We start from the raw sequence: 20,069 nt of genomic DNA on the forward strand, positions 1-20,069 counted from the left end.
TCTGAACATCCCAGCACTGACTGCCCTGATTTAGGAAGAGGCTTGGCAATAACCATCCGACACAGCATTGGAAAAATGTCGTAAAACACTCTGAAGATGCTAGCAATGAGCTATTTGCCATCATCTTTCTAGTCTCCATCATTTCCTCTATTCTCCTACAGGTTTTATGCAGCTGAAATTGCAATTGGCCTATTCTTTTTGCATAACAAGGGAATTATTTACAGGTGAGTCCATTCTCCATGCCCACCCAAGGCAGAGGACGAGATGGAGGGATCTTGATTACACCTCTTTGGGGCTAACTACAAAATCCCAATGTTTTTGTAAGAATTGAGAAGATACAGCTCCATTCCTTTCCTTCTCTTCTATGATCTCTCCAGCCTTCTTTTTTTTTTTTCCAACATCAAAATCTGAATACAGGTAGTAGCAATAGTACTTAGACTTATATACCACTTCACAGTGCTTTACAGCCCTCTCTGAGCGGTTTACAGAGTCAGCATATTGCTCCCCAACAGCCTGGGTCCTCTTCATTTTACCTACTTTAGAAGGATGGAAGGCTGTGTCATTCTTGAGCCCGTCAGGATCAAACTCCTGGCAGTGGGCAGAGTCAGCTTAATTCTCAACTTATGACCACAATTGACCCTGGAATTATGGTCGTGAGTTATAGCAGTCATCAAGTGGGTCACCATGCGACAGCGTTGATTTTACAACTCTTTTGCAGAGGTGATTAATTGAACTCCATGATTGTTAAGCGAACATGGGGGTGGTTAACCCGGTTTTCCCAATGGGTGTTTTTTTGTTGGAAACGGGCAAAAAAATGCTGAAAATTGCAGTCATGTGACCATGGGAGGCTGCCAATGGCTGCCAAGTGCCCAAATGTGATCACATGACTGAGGGGGGAGGACTCAGAACTCTGGAACCGGGTCGTAAGTAGATCTGGGAGGTCCATTGTAACTTTGAACAGTCACTAAATGACTGGTTATTAAGTAAGGTCGTCTTGTAACTAGAGATTCTGCAGTCATTGTATAATTGGAGCCCTCTCTTGGACAGACTCTATTCCAATTTTTCATACTACTGTCTCTAGGGATTTGAAACTGGACAATGTCATGTTGGATGCTGATGGCCACATTAAGATCACAGATTTTGGGATGTGTAAAGAAAATATTTTCCCTGGCATCACCACCCGGACCTTTTGCGGAACACCTGACTATATTGCTCCAGAGGTACAGATCTCCATGATTGGCTGCTAGTACTTAAAAACATAATGTACTCAAGTCCCATCTACTTTAATTTGCTATTTCCAGTTAGTTTCTGGGCAGGATGTAAGGCGAGACTCAAAACTACAATGGCTTTATAGCCAAGACACTTAAGGAAGCATCTTCAATTGCAAGTTCCTCATTTTTTGGTTGTAGCTGATTAGTATTTTAACTTAAGTCTTCTTTGCAATTCCTATGTTTAGGGATAATCTCTCTCCTAACAGCAGAGAACTCTCATCTTAAATTCCTTTCTGTGGTCAAGCTAATTGATGGTTTTAGCTGGTTGGATAATTTTGCTTATATTTTTTTTAAAAAAAAAAAACAATTTTTAAAGGTTTAATTTTTTTGATTGTTTTATTTACTATTGGATTTTTAAATAAATCATCTCTCTACAGAGATCAGGGGACTAATCTTAAATTCCTTTCAGTGGTCAGGCTTTTAGGCCATAAGTTTAAATGTCTTAACGATTTAGCTGGTTGGCTAGTTTTAATTGCTTTTATTTGTTTTTAAATCTGTAATAGTTTGGTGTTATTCTATTATTTTACAAAATGCCCTGATCCTAGAAATAAAGTGATAAGTGGCATCCAAATGCAATTAATCCCTTTCTGGACTCTATAAATATTAAAGTCTGTTGCTCTTTAAAATTTCAGGGTTTCAGATTCCTACACCATAAGTTTGCATACATTCACACTCAATATGTCCATTATAGTTAGTGTGTTTTTGCATCTGAAATCTTGTTTTACAATTAAACATATGAATTATTTAAATACAGGGATTCAACCTTGCTTTATCCCCTCTTAGGCACTATGTTCTCCCTAGGCTATTTCACTTTTAAGTTCTGAAATTCTCCTTTGTGTCTAGTTTGGCTCTCAGAATATTTTGGATGGAGTGGGCAGTGAGTGAATGAAAACCCTATTCTTTTATTGCATTTCAATCTTAATTGGTTGAAAAGTCCAGGATCCTAACTGTGTTATGACCATGGTTTTTAGGTTGAATCTCAGCAATGCTTTTTTTACTTCAAGCCACCCTTGAAAAATAAAATGTAATGTGAGGAATAGAATAGCAGGGTTTTATTGGGGTCAACCCCCTTTATGGATTACTGCCTTGTCGTGGTGAAGGGGCTTGCGTAACTCAATGAAGCTATAAGCTATGCCATGCAGGGCCACCCAAGACGGACAGGTTATAGCAGAGAGTTCTGACAAAATGTGATCCACTGGAGAAGGAAATGGCAAACCACTCCAGTATCTTTGCCATGAAAACCCCATGGACAGTACTAAAAGGAAAAAAGATATGACGCTGGAAGATGAGCCCCTCAGGTCGGAAGGTGTCCAATATGCTACTGGGGAAGAGCAGAGGGCTAGTACTAGTAGTGCCAGAAAGAATGAAGCGACTGGGCCAAAGCCAAAAGGACGCTCAGCTGTGGATATATCTGGTGGTGAAAGGAAAGTCCGATGCTGTAAAGATTTTTTCTCCATAGGAACCTGGAATGTAAGATCCATGAATCAAGGCAAGCTAGACGTAGTCAAAAAAGAGATGACAAGACTGAACATCGACATCTTAGGAATCAGCGAACTAAAATGGACAGGAATGGGTGAATTTAACTCAGATGACCATCAGGTATACTACTGTGGGCAAGAATCCCTCAGAAGAAATGGAGTAGCCTTCATAGTCAATAAAAGAATAGGAAAAGCAATACTGGGATACAATCCCCAAAATGACAGAATGATCTCAATTCGAATCCAAGGCAAACCATTCAATATCACAGTAGTCCAAATCTATGCCCCAACCACTGGTGCTGAAGAGGATGAAATTGACTGGTTCTATGAAGCCCTACAGCACCTTATAGAATTAACACCAAAAAATGATGTCCTTATCATCATGGGGGATTGGAATGCTAAGGTAGGAAGCCAAAAGATAACCGGAATAACAGGCAAGTTTGGCCTTGGAGTACAAAATGAAGCAGGGCACAGGCTAATAGAATTTTGTCAAGAGAATACGATGGTCATAACAAACACTCTTTTCCAACAACCCAAGAGACGGCTCTACACATGGACATCACCAGACGGTCAACATAGAAATCAGATTGACTATGTGCTCTGCAGCCAAAGATGGAGAAGCTCTATACAGTCAGTAAAAACAAGACCAGGAGCTGACTGTGGCTCAGATCATGAGCTTCTCGTTGCAAAATTTAGGCTTAAATTGAAAAAAGTAGGGAAAAGCACTAGGCCACTCAGGTATGAACTAAATCATATTTCTGATGAATATACAGTAGAGGTGACAAATAGATTTAAGGAACTGGATCTGATAGACAGAGTGCCTGAAGAACTATGGATGGAAGTTCGCAACATTGTACAAGAGGTAGCAACTAAAACCATCCCAAAGAAAAAGAAATGCAAGAAAGCAAAATGGCTGTCTGAGGAAGCTTTGCAAATAGCTGAGGAAAGAAGGGAAGCGAAAGGCAAAGGAGAAAGAGAAAGATACACCCAATTGAATGCAGAATTCCAGAGAGTAGCTAGAAGAGATAAGAATGCCTTCTTAAATGAACAGTGCAAAGAAATAGAAGAAAACAACAGAATAGGGAGGACCAGAGATCTCTTCAAGAAAATTGGAGATATGAAGGGAACGTTTCATGCAAAGATGGGCATGATAAAGGACCAAAATGGCAGAGACCTAACAGAGGCAGAAGAGATTAAGAAGAGATGGCAAAACTACACAGAAGAACTATACAAGAATGAGCTTAACATCCCAGATAACCACAATGAGATGATCATTGACCTCGAACCAGACATCCTAGAATGTGAAGTGAAATGGGCCTTAGAAAATATGAGCAACAACAAAGCTAGTGGAGGTGACAGTATTCCAGCTGAGCTATTCAAAATCTTAAAAGACGATGCAGTAAAAGTGCTACACTCAATTTGCCAGCAAATTTGGAAAACTCAACAGTGGCCACAGGATTGGAAAAGGTCAGTTTACATTCCAATTCCAAAGAAAGGCAATGCCAAAGAATGTTCAAACTATCGCACCATTGCACTCATTTCACATGCTAGTAAAGTTATGCTTAAAATCCTACAAGCTAGACTCCAGCAGTATGTGGATCGAGAACTACCAGATGTACAGGCAGGATTTCGAAGAGGCAGAGGAACTAGAGATCAAATTGCAACATACGCTGGATCATGGAGAAAGCTAGGGAGTTCCAGAAAAACATCTACTTCTGCTTCATTGACTATGCAAAAGCCTTTGATTGTGTGGATCACAACAAATTGTGGCAAGTTCTTAAAGAGATGGGAGTACCAGACCATCTCATTTGTCTCTTGAGAAACCTATATGCGGGTCAAGAAGCAACAGTGAGAACTGGACACGGAACCACTGATTGGTTCAAAATTGGAAAAGGAGTCCGGCAAGGCTGTATACTGTCGTCCCTGCCTATTTAACTTATATGCAGAGCACATCATGAGAAAGGCAGGGCTAGATGAATCAAAAGTTGGAATTAAGATTGCCGGGAGAAATATCAACAACCTAAGATATGCAGATGATACCACTCTAATGGCAGAAAGTGAAGAGGAACTAAAGAGCCTCTTGATGCGGGTGAAGAAGGAGAGTGCAAAAGTTGCTTGAAACTCAACATTAAGAAAACCAAAATCATGGCATCCGGCCCTCTCAATTCCTGGCAAATAGATGGGGAAGAAATGGAGGTAGTGACAGATTTTATTTTTCTGGGCTCCAAGATCACCTCAGATGGGGACTGCAGCCAAGAAATTAAAAGACGCTTGCTCCTGGGGAGGAAAGCTATGGCAAATCTAGACAGCATACTAAAAAGCAGAGACATCACCCTGCCAACAAAAGTGCGTATAGTCCAGGCCATGGTTTTCCCAGTTGCAATGTATGGCTGTGAAAGTTGGACCATAAGAAAGGCTGAGCACCAAAGAATTGAGGCCTTTGAACTATGGTGCTGGAGAAGACTCCTGCGAGTCCCTTGGACTGCAAGGCGTTCAAACCGGTCAGTCCTAGAAGAGATCAACCCCGACTGCTCTTTAGAAGGCCAGATCCTGAAGTTGAAACTCAAATACTTTGGCCACCTAATGAGAAGGAAGGACTCACTGGAGAAGGGCCTAATGCTGGGAAAGATTGAGGGCAATAGAAGAAGGGAACGACAGAGAATGAGATGGCTGGATGGAGTCACTGAAGCAGTAGGTGTGAATTTAAATGGACTCCAGAAGATGGTAGAAGACAGGAAGACCTGGAGGAACGTTGTCCATGGGGTCGCGATGGGTCGGACACGACTTCGCAATTAACAACAATTAACAACATTGGGGTCAAACTCCATGGAATGTATCTGTCCCATTTAAAAATTACTGTTTTATTTATCAGTTCAAAATGCAACGATCTGTCCCTCAATGTTCTACAGTCTAAGTATTTCATGAGCCACCTGCTTTTGTAATAACAGTACACAACAGTACATATTTTATTCATCAGTGGAAACTTTACTCCAGAATTTCCTACTTACTTCCAATTTACAAACTCAGTTGGGATCGGAATTTCTGCCATAAGTCGTGGTTGTAAGTTGAATCAGACTTGATTTGTATAGTGCAGGGGTAGGCAACCTCGGCTCTTTTATGACTCATGGACTTCAACTCCCAGAATTCCTCAGTCAGCATAGCTGACTCAGGAATTCTGGGAGTTGAAGTCCATGAGTCATAAAAGTGCCGAGATTGCCTACCCCTGGTATAGTGTCATTAAGCAAATTATGGTCATTAAGTGAATCACACAGTCGTTAAGCAAATACAGCTTTCCCAATGGGTGTTTTTGTTGGAAACTGGCAAAATAAAGATCACAAATTGCAATCAGGTGACCGCAGGATGCTGCAACCAATCGTAAATCCAAGCTGGCTGCCAAGTGCCTGAATTGCGATGATATGACTGTGGGGGTAGTAGAACAGTCATAAGTGTGAGTACGGGTCACAAGTCACTTTTTCCAAGGCTATCGTAATTTTAAACAGTTGTTAAACAGCTGTAAGTCAAAGACTATCTGTACTGGCTTACTTATTTTGTTCATTAGTTTATATTAAACACAATTCCTACTTTGCAAACTTGGACAAGACACTATTATTTCAGTTAAATATTTGGTCTCAGTAGAGAGCTATGAATTTTTCTCTTGGATTTTTTGCCTTTTTTATTTATATTTGGCTTGGTTGTAGATGAATGTATCTTTAATTCTTTTAGCTGCTTAGTTGAAGCTGCTCTGATCAAAATGTGAAATGAGATATACCTGAAAGGGCTCAAATTCTTGTTTCTCTCTCTCTCTCTTAAGATTATAGCCTACCAACCCTATGGGAAATCTGTGGACTGGTGGTCCTTTGGTGTTCTTCTGTATGAAATGTTAGCTGGACAGGTACGTTATATGCAAGGATTCTGGTAGGTGTATGCAAGGATTCTTTACCATTGACTCCATGTCAAAAATGTGTTTAAAGATTGATAGCCATGAAGCCATGAGATCAGAAAGCAAAGGCTATTAGGGATTAAACTCAGTAATTACTATCTCCTGGGTGGGGGAACGTGTGCTCCAGAGAATTTTCATCATTTCCAAATGGGGCTGAGATCTTTAAAACAGATTAATTTTGAAAGATATAGATAAGGGACTGATCTCTTAAATAGGGAATTTGTAGGGGGAAAAAATAGGGAATTTGTTGTTCATTGAGTCTCTGATAGTAAACTAGCATTCATTACTGGATTCTAAGGAGCACCAGTCTCATATGAGAAGCTAGGAGTAACGAGGGGAAGAAGATGCTTAGTGATTCTTAGCCCAGTGAAAACCTTAAGAATTGAGACTGAGAAAAAAAGTTTGCATTAAAGCTGAAAGATACGTTTCCACTAAATTTAGTGTTAGGTGGACAATTCTTCATTAATTAATTAATGTCATTTACATAGTTGCCCATCTCACCCAAGTGACTTTGGACAGCTGGTAAAATTAGAACTGAGAACGCCTCCAAACATAACCACCCCCTCAGGGTCCAAGGAGAAATGATTAGCCAGAGCAGCAGAGCCCATCCCCACCCTGACCCAAAGGCCTAGGGCAGGGGTGTCAATCTGCCGGCCCACGGGCCGGATATGTCATGCCAAAACCATGCCCACCCCATTGCCGGCAATGGAAAAAAAGTCGAGATATGTCTCGACACACACGTCATCTGACATTGCAAGTTTGACACCCCTGGCCTGGGGGAACAGCCATTGCGGCCATCTGAATTTCTGGGCTGATGCCGTTCTAATAAGAAGACATTGTTTAATAAAAGATACCTGGAGCATTCATGCGATTTCAGAAATGTAAAATAGAAAAGAGGTAAGATTCTTTCCGTTCTTCCAGAGGCCTTTATTTATTTTGTTCGTCATGCATGGAAGAGGACTACTTTGGTTCTCTATATGAATCCAAGTGCAATTCTGCAACCTTCTTTTTCCCAAAACCTGGAAAGGTGGCTCAAAGATGCAAGAAGTGTTGCTTATCTGTGTTACCTGAAGTAGTTTTGTACATTACTGAGACTTCCAAGTAGGAAAATGTATTTAATGAACCAAACATTTCACACACATGCTATGCTTTCTGGGGGAAAAAGTGGAATAATTTATTGTTTATTTCCCCTGTATTTTCTTGGTCTGCAGCCACCATTTGATGGAGAGGATGAGGATGAGCTCTTCCAATCGATTATGGAACATACAGTATCCTATCCTAAATCTCTTTCACGAGAGGCTGTCTCCATCTGCAAAGGAGTGAGTCTTGATTCAGAACCTAGGCACACCTAGGTGGAAGGGGCTCCTTATCATATTTCCTGAGACAACATGAAAGATTATACCTTGTCATCCTTCCCAGGTAGTCCAGAAAAGAAAAACAACCAGTTCAGCTAATTCTACTTCATTGTAAGGCTACATTATCGGAATCTCACAAGTTTGAAAGTACAGATCTCCTACTGTCTCTTTTCCCATCTGATAAGTTAGGGAGGTTCTTTTCTGGGTCCCTTTCTCTTCCTGTTATGCAGCTGCAGGCAACATCCCCTCTTATCTGATAGTTCCTTAGGCAGCTTCTCTTCTGGCTCCTGTATCCCAAGGTCGTTCTCACATATCATTACATATCTAATGCTACAAGAGACATTTCTAAGATGTACAGTTTTGCAGGGAAGGGCCAGTTGATACAGGATTCCCCTTTGGTTTTGAGATGTATTGAATTTCCATTCAAATACTTCTCAGCATCATGTCCAACACACTGGGCTATATTGAGGAATGCTGAACTGATTGATTGCCTTCTGAAGAAATCTGGCCTTTGACATTTATATTGATTTGTTCCCTGCTTGGTTTTAAAAACCAAAAAGCAATCTGAGCTTACACTGAAGACGGGGGGTAGGGGAAAATCATTATGTTTGGAAACAATTTAAGTATTTATTTCATCTCTTTTTCCCACGGGTGTGCCTCTGCTTCCGTGGGCAGATGTGGGAACCCCTTTTTTGCTTATTTCAGTGTCTCCTCCTGTTTTGCCAAGTGTAAGGGCAAGTATCAGATGCCCAGGCAGTTGGTTCTTTTGGAGCCAGAGACAATAAGCACACCAGTGAATAAAGGGATTTAAAAGTGAATAAAGGGATTTAAACAGATTTAAAAGCATAACATAAAAAGCATACATACCAAGCAAGCTGATACCCAAATCTCTTACAAGCTGCCAGGGACTCCTGAATAATGATAGCAGAGATGTCCTTAGGGTGGCCAATTCCCACAGTATGCAATGCTAAGGTCTGTGCCAAAGCTCCCAGCAAAAAACAAACAAACAAACAAACAAAAAACCCAAAGGTTTTTTTTTTTTTAACCAAAACCTGCCCCCCTGACTTCATGGCCCTGCTAGGGTGATGAGACTGCAGGACCTGACCTTGACTATGTGGCACATCACTCTGGGATGGGAATTAAAAGTCGGAGGCTTTCACTGTAAGAAAAGCTTTGTAGCTTGGTGAAGATTTTCCCTTCCTTTTCCTTTATTTAGTAGCAAAAGTAAAAAAAAACATACAGGTTAGCTCAGAATGAATTCTAAACTAGACTTTTCTTAATATGAAGGATAAATCAAAATATGTCACTCAACTCCTTGAAATAACAGTGGTCTTCTGCATTGCCATTATATCTCCCAATTTGGTACTTTAATTAACGTAAAAATGCAGTGTTAGCAAAGTTCTCTCTGTCCCCTAGTTCTTGACCAAACATCCGCTGAAGCGCCTGGGGTCAGGACCAGAAGGAGAACGGGATATTCGGGAGCATGGATTTTTCCGCTGGATGGACTGGGAGAAACTGGAACAGTTGGAAATTGCTCCACCTTTCACACCCAGGCCCGTGAGTAGCTGTTGGTTGCCGAATGATAGGCTCACCAATTATTCCCCAAGCAGAGCTTGTATTATTTTGTTCTCTGCAATGTTTTCAAGAATAGAAAAATATGAGAGGAATCACAAAGGAAATTTATGCAGGTAGTCCTCAACATATGACCGCAGGTGGGCTCAGAATTTTCATTGCTAAGCAAGGCAGGTGTCAAGTGAAGTTGTACTTTGATTTTATGACCTTTTTTGCCACTATTGTTATGTGAATAACTGCAGTTATTAAGTGAATCCCGGTCATTAAACAAATCCAGCTTTCCTCGTTGACTTTGCTTGTTGGAAGCTGTCTGGGAAGGTTGCAAATGGCAAATTGTATTTGCAAAATATAAATACATGCCAGGTGCCAAATGCTCAGATTTTGATCACATAACCATGTGGAGGCTGCAGTGGTTGTAAGTACGAGGACTGGCTGTAAGTCACTTTTTTCAGTGCCGTTGTAACTTTGAACAATTGCTAAAAAAATAGTTGTAAGTTGAGGAATATATGAGTTCATGTGGTTCTGCACAAAAAACTCTTTGCAGAAACTCGTTTGTTTTTTCCTTCCTCAGAATCTTAAGTGTAAAATTCAGAATGTGTGTTCACCCTTAATTTCATAAATATCATTTAGGTCAGGGATCCTCAATCTTGGCAACGTTAAGACTTGTGGAATTCAACTCCCAGAATTCCTTAGCCAGCAAAGTTTAAAGTTGCCAAGTTTGAGGACCCCTGATTTAGGTAGTCTAAGCAGTAGCTAGTAAATGAGGAAAGAAATGTTTGTATTAACAGACTGAAAAATAACTTTCTCCTCAACTTCTTCCCTCAATATCTCTTCTGTCCTTTTCTTTTTCTACGTCTGCTCTAGTGTGGCCGGAGTGGCGAAAACTTTGACAAGTTCTTTACACGGGCACCACCAGCGCTGACACCCCCAGACCAAATGGTCCTAGCAAGCCTCGATCAGAGTGAATTCCAAGGATTTACTTACATCAACCCTGACTTCGTGCATCCGTCCACGTTGCAGCAGGGAAGCCTCTCCCCAACCAGCATGCCTCTTTCCCCAACCGGCATGCCTCTCTCCCCAGCAGGAATGATCCCTTCTCCTACTTCCCTAGTGTGAGAATGATCCGTAATCACCCTACATCCCCACCTTAAACCTTGGCTGTTGGACTCTGTTCTTAAGAGCACGAGTCCTGGTTGAAACCCAATCCTAACTCTGATCTCCAGAAATATTTTGTTAATTGCATTCTCTGGTGTGTTGCTTCCCTCCTTTCTTCCTTCCTTTCTTTAGGTGCAATCAAACTGATGAGGTTGGGAATGAGAAAGCACACAAACACACATGGGCACAAATTCTCAGACCAGAATTCTCCAACCTTTCCGGCTTTGTGGACCAGCAGGAGCAAGGGGAGAGGGGATGGTTCTGTATGAGTGGGGGGGGGCACACACTCACCCACTGGTCGTGCTGGTGGGGATGCAGGCGCGTTCGCTCCACTTCTGCAGCCTGGTTCCAAATGGCTCAAGGCCTGGTGGTGGGCCATAGCCCAGGGGTTGGGGATCTCTGACTCAGATGCAGACACATGAACACACACACACACACACACACACACTATATATATATATATATATATATATATATATATATATATATATATATATATATATATATATATATATCAGACTACTGATACATATATAGCTACATCAAGGGAAAGAAAGTTTTAGAGCCTGGATAAGAGAGAAATTCTTATTACAATTAACTTTTGGCGGGTCCTGAAATTTGATCAAGGTTGTCCTCTCACATATCAGACTACTGATGCAAGGAATTTTATAAAAATCATTTCTGCCTTGTAATCTTTCCACAGGAGTTCAGCTTCTCTGTGTCTTTTATGATGGTCCTTCAAATGATGTATGTAGGAGACCATGATTTGACTGAAAATAGTGAATGAAAGAGTAGAAGACTGGTTCTAGTAACATCCTTCTAATTTCCCCCAGGTAGTTAGGGCACCAGATGACTCATCTGGTTAGAAATGGTTAAACCATTTACCAATTACCCAGCTAATTTTATGCCATGCATACGTTTTGTAAAGATAAGTGCCAAAGGGTAACGGTATTTGTGAGAGGGGTATTGTGAAATTTAACTTGAAGCTATTCAGACTATACCTTCTGCTCTTATTTCAGGACTGTAAAATGGCTGCCAAGCTTTAGAAAATATTCCGATCAATAATGCAACAAAATGACAGATATATAGTAAAATGTAGTTGTGCAGTGAAAACAGAGATCTAAATATGAAGCGCACATTGAATCACTTAACTCTGCCTGAGATTTGGGCTCTAGAACGGGAATGCTGTGGCATGCATTTATTAAATTAGAGAAATCCACATTTAACAGAACCACCATAAACCTGAATATGTAATTAATGGAGAAAGAGCAATCTCAGAATGCTATATTTATATAGAAAGTGGTGGGGGAAGAGAGCTGACTCTTTAGTTGCTACTATTGTAATATGTAGAGGAGATATTTCTTCACAGGCGTAAAACATTGAGTTTCCTGCACTTTTCCTTCAGATGTGTCAAAACTGTAGTTCCAGAAATACCAATTTTAGCACATTTGCAGGATGCCAAGTTGGAAAACCCCATCTCAGAGGATATCTAGTTTACATTAAGTGATTCTGAGTTACTCCCTTGAAATACTTCTTTAAATTGGGAAGCTATCAAGGAAGAATGACTGCCTTCTCTCTCCATTAATTAATGGTTCAAATTATTTCTGATATTCATTTCAGTTAATATCCATTTGCAAATTATAATCTTCCGCTTCACCTCCATGGTGCTTTTCCTAGTCTTATCTGCTACAGTGGAATATTATAATACTTGATGTATTTGTCTTCTTAAAACCTTGATTCCTTGCACTTCACACATTGTTAGTAAGACTTTCCTTCCCAAAATCCTGTGAAAACTTCACCTCCTAGGCATCGCATCAGTGTTTCTCAACCTTGGCAGCATTAAGATATGAGGACTTCAATTCCTAGAATTCCCCAGTCAACATGGCAGACTAGGGCAGGGGTAGGCAACCTTGGCTCTTTTCTGACTCGTGGACTTCAACTCCCAGAATTCCTGAGCCAACACGGCTCAGCTTGGAAACCTCTCCCTTTCCCCTCAGCATGGCTGGCTCAGGAATTCTGAGAATTGAAGTCCACAAGTCATAAAAGAGCCAAGGTTGCCTATCCCTGGGCTAGGGAATTCTGGAAGTTGAAGTCCATACTTCTTAAAGTTGCCAAAGTTGATAAATGCTGCATCACATTGTATGTGGCACAACCTCCTGGCCCTTTGAGTCTTAATTTCCCCAACATTAACACCTTCCTTTAACATGGTTTCCCCTCACCAACTCAACAGTTGTAAATAAAACCTTGAAAGAGAGCAATGATGGTGGCAAATTTAGTATTAGACTTTGGGTAAAAGATGTGTCTTCTTCCACTGAACAGCATGTTGAGATAAAAACTTTTGTCTTCTCTTTCATGCATTAACTATTATATAATGAATTTATTTATATGTACATAACTGATATATGTACCTTCCATGTTTCCATCTTTCTAAAGGGACATTCATCTCTTCCAAGCTACATCTGACTGTCTTTTTACAGCTTTAAAACTGAGGTATGGTAAACTGAGATCTTACTCTCTATTCTGAAAGCATCACTAATGACTGGAATGTAAACATCCCCTCATGATTCTTCCCAATTACTTCTTTGGTGCAGAAAAAAAAAAAAAAAAACACATCTTGGTATTTATTTAGCTGATGATAGAACTCCACTGGAAAGTAAAATTTTCCTGCCGTAGCCTGTGTCAGCTACTGAATTGTTGTGAGATGGCACATTGAAAGTGCAATGTTTATTCACACTCTTGAAGTGTTTACTCATATGAATTTGTGCTACAGTTGAATGAGAAGTGAATTTAGTTGGCAGATGGGGTGAGGTAAAAGGATGACTTGTTCTGCTGACAGGAGGACATATTTAGGAAAGACGAAATATTGACATGTTAATCCCTCTCGTGCCCAAGAAGCAGTTTCTTGCTGTTTTTTCTCTCCTTTACATTGGCTGAAACTCTTATCACTTGGTAGCAACTTTCACCGTACTGGTCTACAATTTCGTGCCCCCCCTCTTCTTCCTCACTGCTGATTGAGGAAAAATGTTGCAGACCAATAACAACTGAATCTTGGTAGACTTTCATGTTCTCCCTCTGGCAGACAGAACATTTTTAAAATACATAGAAATCCAGTATATTGAGCTAGTGACTGGAAGGGTAGGGAGAATTCCCAAGCTTTATATAATATATCAGTCCTAGAATTACAAAGCAAGATAGATATAGATGGAGATGCCAAAATGTAGAACTGCCAGGGACATTGATGCCTATTTACATCTTAGGCCAATAATGTTACAGGAAAGCAGAGCGATTTGCAGAAGTATCTAATGTAGCCCATAGGGAGAGCAGAAGGTTGTAGAATCCAGAGTTCTGAGTTTATGAGCAGTGAACAAGGTCTATAGAGCCGAGGTGGGAAATATACCATAGCTTCTTTATGACCTGTGGACTTCAATTGGTTGGCTTACTTGCTGGCTCAGGAATTCTGGGTCATAAAGGTCATAAAGGGGCCATAGTTCCTCAGCCTTGCTCTACAGGGTGCCAATTTGTTCTTTCCCAAATATTTCTATAGTTTTTTCCTTCAACCCTAACAATGTATAAGTCTTCCATCGGTTTCCTGCCTCATTTTTTTTTCTCTGCTAATTACTCTGCTTCCCCCCACTACCACCAATTTGGGGATAATCAGACACCCACGATTCCTACCTTCTCTTTGGCTTGTGATTCTCTGTAGCCAGTATCATAAGAATGGACTCACCTATGCATTTCAACATAAAAGATATTTATCCAATCCTCAGCTTGTGTTTGTTTTTCTGTCGATTAGCTTGGGTACAGATTTTGGGTGGTGGCTGATAATGGGATTCCTGACATGCATTTTGAAATGTGCTTCCTAGATGGAAAAACCCCTTAAATTCAGAGAACATTACTTTTAAGCAATGGCTTTAGTTGGATAATTTTAGACTGCATACCTAAAGGGCTTGCAGGAATTCTGCTCTTTGGATGGCAACAGTAATTTTTCTTGGCTGCCAATGCTTGCAGTAGAACATTTAAGCATAGAGCTTCTACAAGCTGCCTCTGCACTGTTCCCAAATCAGAGCCCGACCTCTGGGACGCCATAATGTCTCTGCTTCGCAGCTGGGCCCATTTATTTCCAGCTCAGAAGTCATGCCTCCAAATTCACAGTGAGTTTAGTTTTCCAGCTGAAGCGTTACAGCTCTGCAGAGTTGGTGGGTAGGTAGTTTTTTTCATTGGCAGGAGCTCTGAGAAAAGAATGAGGCCGTGGCACCTTTCCTGACTATGGCAGTGGATTTTGACAAGTAAACACACTGTATATGCAGAGGGGCATTAGCTGGGTAGTTTTTATTGTCATTACTGTTTTAACTCCACTGGTCACCTGGAAGAAGATGGTTGGCTTGCTGCAGTAGAGAGTTGGTCTCTGACAGAAGGCCACCTGAAGAGACTAGAAGCATTTGAAATGTGGATTTACAGGTGGCTGTTACGTATAAGCTGGGTTGACAAGATCAGAAATGAGGAGATACTAAGCTGCCTGGGAAAGCCAAGAGAAATCCTCAAAACAATTAAAAAACAAAAGTTGGAATACTTCAGACATGTGATGCGACACCCAGAAAAATATGGCATACTCCATTTAATCCTCCAGGGAAAGATTGAAAGCAAACGAGGTCCAGGCAGAAGAAGAATATCATGGCTTCAAAATCTAAGGGACTTTCGTATGGCTGCTGATAAAAACAGGATCACCAACATGATCGCCAACGTCTGATAACGGATATGGCACAAGAAGAAGAAGTGTTTGGCAACTTTAAGATGTGTGGACTTCAAGTCCCAGAATTCATGCTGGCTGGGGAATTCTGGGAGTTGAAGTCCACCCAACATTGCCTTACAAGTAGTCTTTGATTTATGACCACAATAGAGCCCAGAATTTATGTTGCCAAGTGAGACAGTTAAGTGAGCTTTGTCCCATTTTACAAATTTTCTTGTCACTGCAGTTGTTAAATTAGTAACATGGTTGTTAAGTGAATCTGGCTTCCCCCACTGACTTTGCTTGTCAGAAGGTCTCAAAAGGTGATGACATGACCCCCAGGACACTGTAACCATCATAAATATAAACCAGTTTTCAGGCATCCGATTTTTGATCATGTATCATGGCAATGCTGCAGTGGTCATGTGAAACAGCCATAAGTCTCTTTTTTCAGTGCTGTTGTAACTTTGATTTATCACATAATGAATGGTGGTAAATCAAGGACCACCTGTATTTTTCTTAAAAGTTTCTGCTTTTAAAATGGAAGCTACTCACAGCCTAAGCAAATGGCTGTAAGTCGAGGATTACCTGCATTGGATTTTCATGGCTGCTGGTGGGGGAGACAATTATATTTTGGAAATTATATCTTGGAAGTCTTGGAAATGATTCTAACAGAGTGATGAACCACCATCTTCATAGAAGCTGAACAAAAATACATAGTTCGCATCAGGAATGGAATTCTTTCCTACCTAGGACAGATGTAATTATGACTTATGAACACTAAAGGGCACTGCAGGATAAAAAGCAGTATTTCCTCCCCCCCCCCTTTTTTTTTTTTGAAGGGGAAGAATTAATGCCTTCTGGGTCTTTCCACCTCTGGAAAGATCAGCTTTCAGAACATCTGTGTAACAGAACAAATAGGTGAGGATTTTCCTCAATTCTGGAAAGACTGGATTTCTAGCATTTGTACGAAGTATGTAACCGTACCTGGTACAAGAATAGCAGAGGGAGAGAACATAGCTCTTTTCAAAAATTGTTCTCAAACATTATATATTTATGTATTGTGGATTCTGATCTTGGCTTGGAAGGGTCAGGACACTGAAGAAGGCAAAACAACAAACACAGTGGACAAAAAGAGCTCAGGAAGATTTATGATCCTAGGTTATGTTGGCCACCATGTGCTCTATTGTGCTGGGAGATGTTGAACCAGTGTGTGAAGATTTGAGATTCAAGTATGCCCATAACTCCCATCTCTTTACAATTTTAGCATTTGATGCTGTTCATCCTCTGAATCTTTCCACCGTAGCCATAACTAAGAGTAAAGTTGAGAAGAGAAACAAGAGAGTTGTAGAGTTCTGTAGAATTGTGTTGTTGGGCCTCTTCACCCAACCAGGTTGCTTATCCTTTGATGAGGCAATATGAAAATTTTCACCCAGTGTGCAGATTTTTGCAAACTATTTGGACAGGTATTTGGGAATACAATTATACGTTGCGTCACTGTGTGAAAAGTGAGCCAACTATATGTGGTCACCAAATTCTTAAGGTAGCCTCTGAAACTGCCTTTTAACCACAATAGCTGGAAATTGTTGGCCCCATGTCATGTCATTTTTAGGCAGGGAATATGGGAGAATTGTAATGTAACTTCTAGTATAGATTTTACAAAGTCCCCGAAGTCCCCCTCTCTAAAAAAGAAAGGGAAAAAAAAACATTGATCCCCTTCTATGTAAAATGATCAATTGTAGCTAGTCCCTGACTTATAACTATAATTGAGATGTAATTACAGTCAGGATTACTGTCATTAAGTGGGTCACCATGTGACCAATTCTGATTTTATGACCTTTTTTCTAGTGGTTGTAAAGCCAATGCTGCAGTTGTTAAGCCATAATTACTAAGCAAGCGCCATGGTTGCTAAGATAATCAATGGGTATTTTTTGCTGGAAACTGGAAGTAAATCCTGGAAAACAGGAAAAAATGTCAAAAACATGGATACATGACTGCAGGACACTGTGAATGTCTGTAAAGATTAGCCAGTTGCCAAGCACCCACAATGTGATCACATGGAAATGTGTGTGCCATATGTGCCAACAGAACTTCAAAATCGAGTTGTGGGTACCTTTGGGGGGGGGGCAGGGTGAACAATTGGTCATTAAGCAAGGACTACCTGGAACCAGATGGTGCAGATTCCCCTTTACTGCCTGTTCCAATAGAGACTGGGTAATAAACTCTCTTGAATGTTTTACTTTGGATTTTTGCACTAAACAGAGATGGGCTTGATAGCCTCAGTAGGACCCTTCCATTTCTATCATTTTATGCTCCTGTCTATCCTACATCATTACCACAGATACAGTAGATAGTATCTTCCTCCCCAGAAATGTTTATTGCAAATACCAGATATAAAAATATTGGCAGTTTCTGCTATATGCAGTGTTTTGTTATATGAAAAAAGGATGTTTTGCTACAAGCAAATTTTAAATTTCTGGACTAAATATAACTATAGGGATTGTACTATTGCTTCCAGAAGCGAGAACTTGGAAAATGTTTGGCATATTTCCAAAAAGAAGTAACATGGCTGCAGTTTTATGCTGAGTTTCAGGGAAAATGTGATAGAATCTGCTAGAGAAGGGGAAAGAGAATGGTGAGTCGATAAAGAAAACATATCTGAGTCTTGGGAACAGAGAAACTGAAAGAAAGAAACTCAAAACAACACCTTGATTGGGTTAAGTAGAAAGTAGGGATACAACAGACTTTCAAGATTTGGTTACAATACCTTAAGGTTCCAATCTATTCCTACATTATACAACTTTAATGGAGCCTGCCCATCATAGTCATAAGTCATGATGGTTATAAAGCAGGTGACCCATGTGACCCAATTTTACAACCTTTTTTTGCAGCATTTGTTAAGTGAACATGGCAGTCGTAAACTGAACCAATGGTTCGCTAGGGGTTGGTTTTGCCCAAATCTGGAAGCACTGCAAATGGATTGTAAATGCAGTCCGGTTACTGAGAAGATCACGTTGTCATGTGACCCTAAGGCAGTGGTTCTCAACCTGTGGGTCGGGACCCCATTTGGGGTCGAACGACCATTTCACGGGGGTCACCAAACCACTATGTCCACCATTTTTTTCCCTTTTCCCTAGCTGTCCTACTCCCTCTTATTGGTGGCCACACCCACTTGGGGGTCACCACAACATGGGGAACTGTATTATGGGGTCACGGCATTAGAAAGGTTGAGAACCACTGCCCTAAGGCATGGAGGCAGTCATTGGAATTTCAGAACTGGGTCTTAGGTATCCCCAGGGAGGACTGTCATAACGTTGAATGGTTGCTAAGCGACCAGTTGTAAGTTGAGGACTATATTTCCTGATCCTGCCTACTCAATGAGCTGACAGAAAAAAAAGCTCTGTTAAACTATTTTTTAAATTCAGTGAAAAATGCTTAGGAACATACTATATGGTTACACTATATTATTACTGACACCCACACTGTATATATGTATGTGTGTTTGTGTGTATCTGAATCATAAATCATAGTTAATACAAAGACAGTTCACCAGAGCAAATGGCTTTGTAGTTAAACTGTAGTTAGATACAACATTCGTCAGAACTGATCCTGAATATAGGAGACTGATTTTCTGCTATGTAAATGTATATTTATGTGTGTTTGCATGTATCTTATTTTGCATTCTGACTGAGGCATGCTCCATATGTAATGGTTGCCCTCCTTCCTCCCTTTCAATAACCTCTCTATTATTGCCCGGGGTTTCTGTGGCTACTTTCATCCAGATGTTCAGGCTGAAGAGGTAAAAGAGAGGAATGTTTCTCTGTCTGTGACGTCACTCTATCTGCAGTGGTTCAGCATTCACATTCTAGTCACCAACTGCTAGAGCTACAGAAAGACAGCTGGGTATCCTTGTGTCTTCTTTCATTTCCCTAGGGGAAAAACTCCTTAAAGATGGAAGTGTGTAAGTAATTGCAGGAGAAGAGATTTCCTGTTTTCCAAGGAAAGTCATGACAGGGAGGAAAAGGACTATAACTGAATAAAATCCACAGTTTTGGGGATACTGTTAGCCCTGCTATATAGACCAGACTAAGAAATCAACTCCACAGGAAGATTAAAATGACTTTTATTATGATTGTCTATGGCAGTGTTGTCAGATTTGGCTACTTTAAGATGTATAGATTTCAACTCCCAGAATTCCCCAGAATGGGACTGTTTAATAGCCAGTTTGGTGTAGTGGTTAAGGCACTAAGCTAGAAAGTTGGCCACCATGAGTTTAAGTCCCCCCTTAGCCATGAAAGCCAGCTGGGTGGCTTTGGGCCTATCACTCTCTCAGCCTACCCACCTCACTGGGTTGTTGCTGTGGAGAAAATATGAAAAAGAAGTTGTATCTGATGTGTTTGCCTTGAATTATTTGTAAAAAATAATAAAGGCGGGAAACAAACAAATTGGGACATAAGGTATGGCCTTATAGCTCACAGTGGCCCATGGTAAGTTTTATCAGAATATTCCCATAGCAATCCCTGAATCTCAAGATCCAAATGTTTCTTCTGAGACCATTGTTCTCTGTAGATA

At 40.6% G+C, this 20,069-nt stretch overlaps 1 protein-coding gene across 3 annotated transcripts in view; it reads left to right on the forward strand.

The window, feature by feature from the left end:
• The window catches only part of PRKCG (protein kinase C gamma), a 46,355-nt gene extending 35,155 nt beyond the window's left edge, over positions 1–11,200 (forward strand). For all 3 annotated transcript variants that reach the window (XM_039335098.1, XM_039335099.1, XM_039335100.1), the window contains 6 exons: positions 162–224; positions 1,082–1,220; positions 6,561–6,641; positions 7,901–8,008; positions 9,461–9,601; positions 10,481–11,200. In XM_039335098.1, the coding sequence (XP_039191032.1) occupies positions 162–224; positions 1,082–1,220; positions 6,561–6,641; positions 7,901–8,008; positions 9,461–9,601; positions 10,481–10,732 (784 nt within the window). In that variant the 3' untranslated portion in view covers positions 10,733–11,200. The remainder of the gene's footprint in view (positions 1–161; positions 225–1,081; positions 1,221–6,560; positions 6,642–7,900; positions 8,009–9,460; positions 9,602–10,480) is intronic.
• The last annotated feature ends 8,869 nt before the right edge of the window (positions 11,201–20,069 follow it).

The sequence above is a fragment of the Crotalus tigris genome, unplaced genomic scaffold, assembly GCF_016545835.1.
Source record: "Crotalus tigris isolate CLP2741 ecotype Arizona unplaced genomic scaffold, ASM1654583v1 scf7180000017639.5415321, whole genome shotgun sequence".
Lineage (NCBI taxonomy): Eukaryota > Metazoa > Chordata > Lepidosauria > Squamata > Viperidae > Crotalus > Crotalus tigris.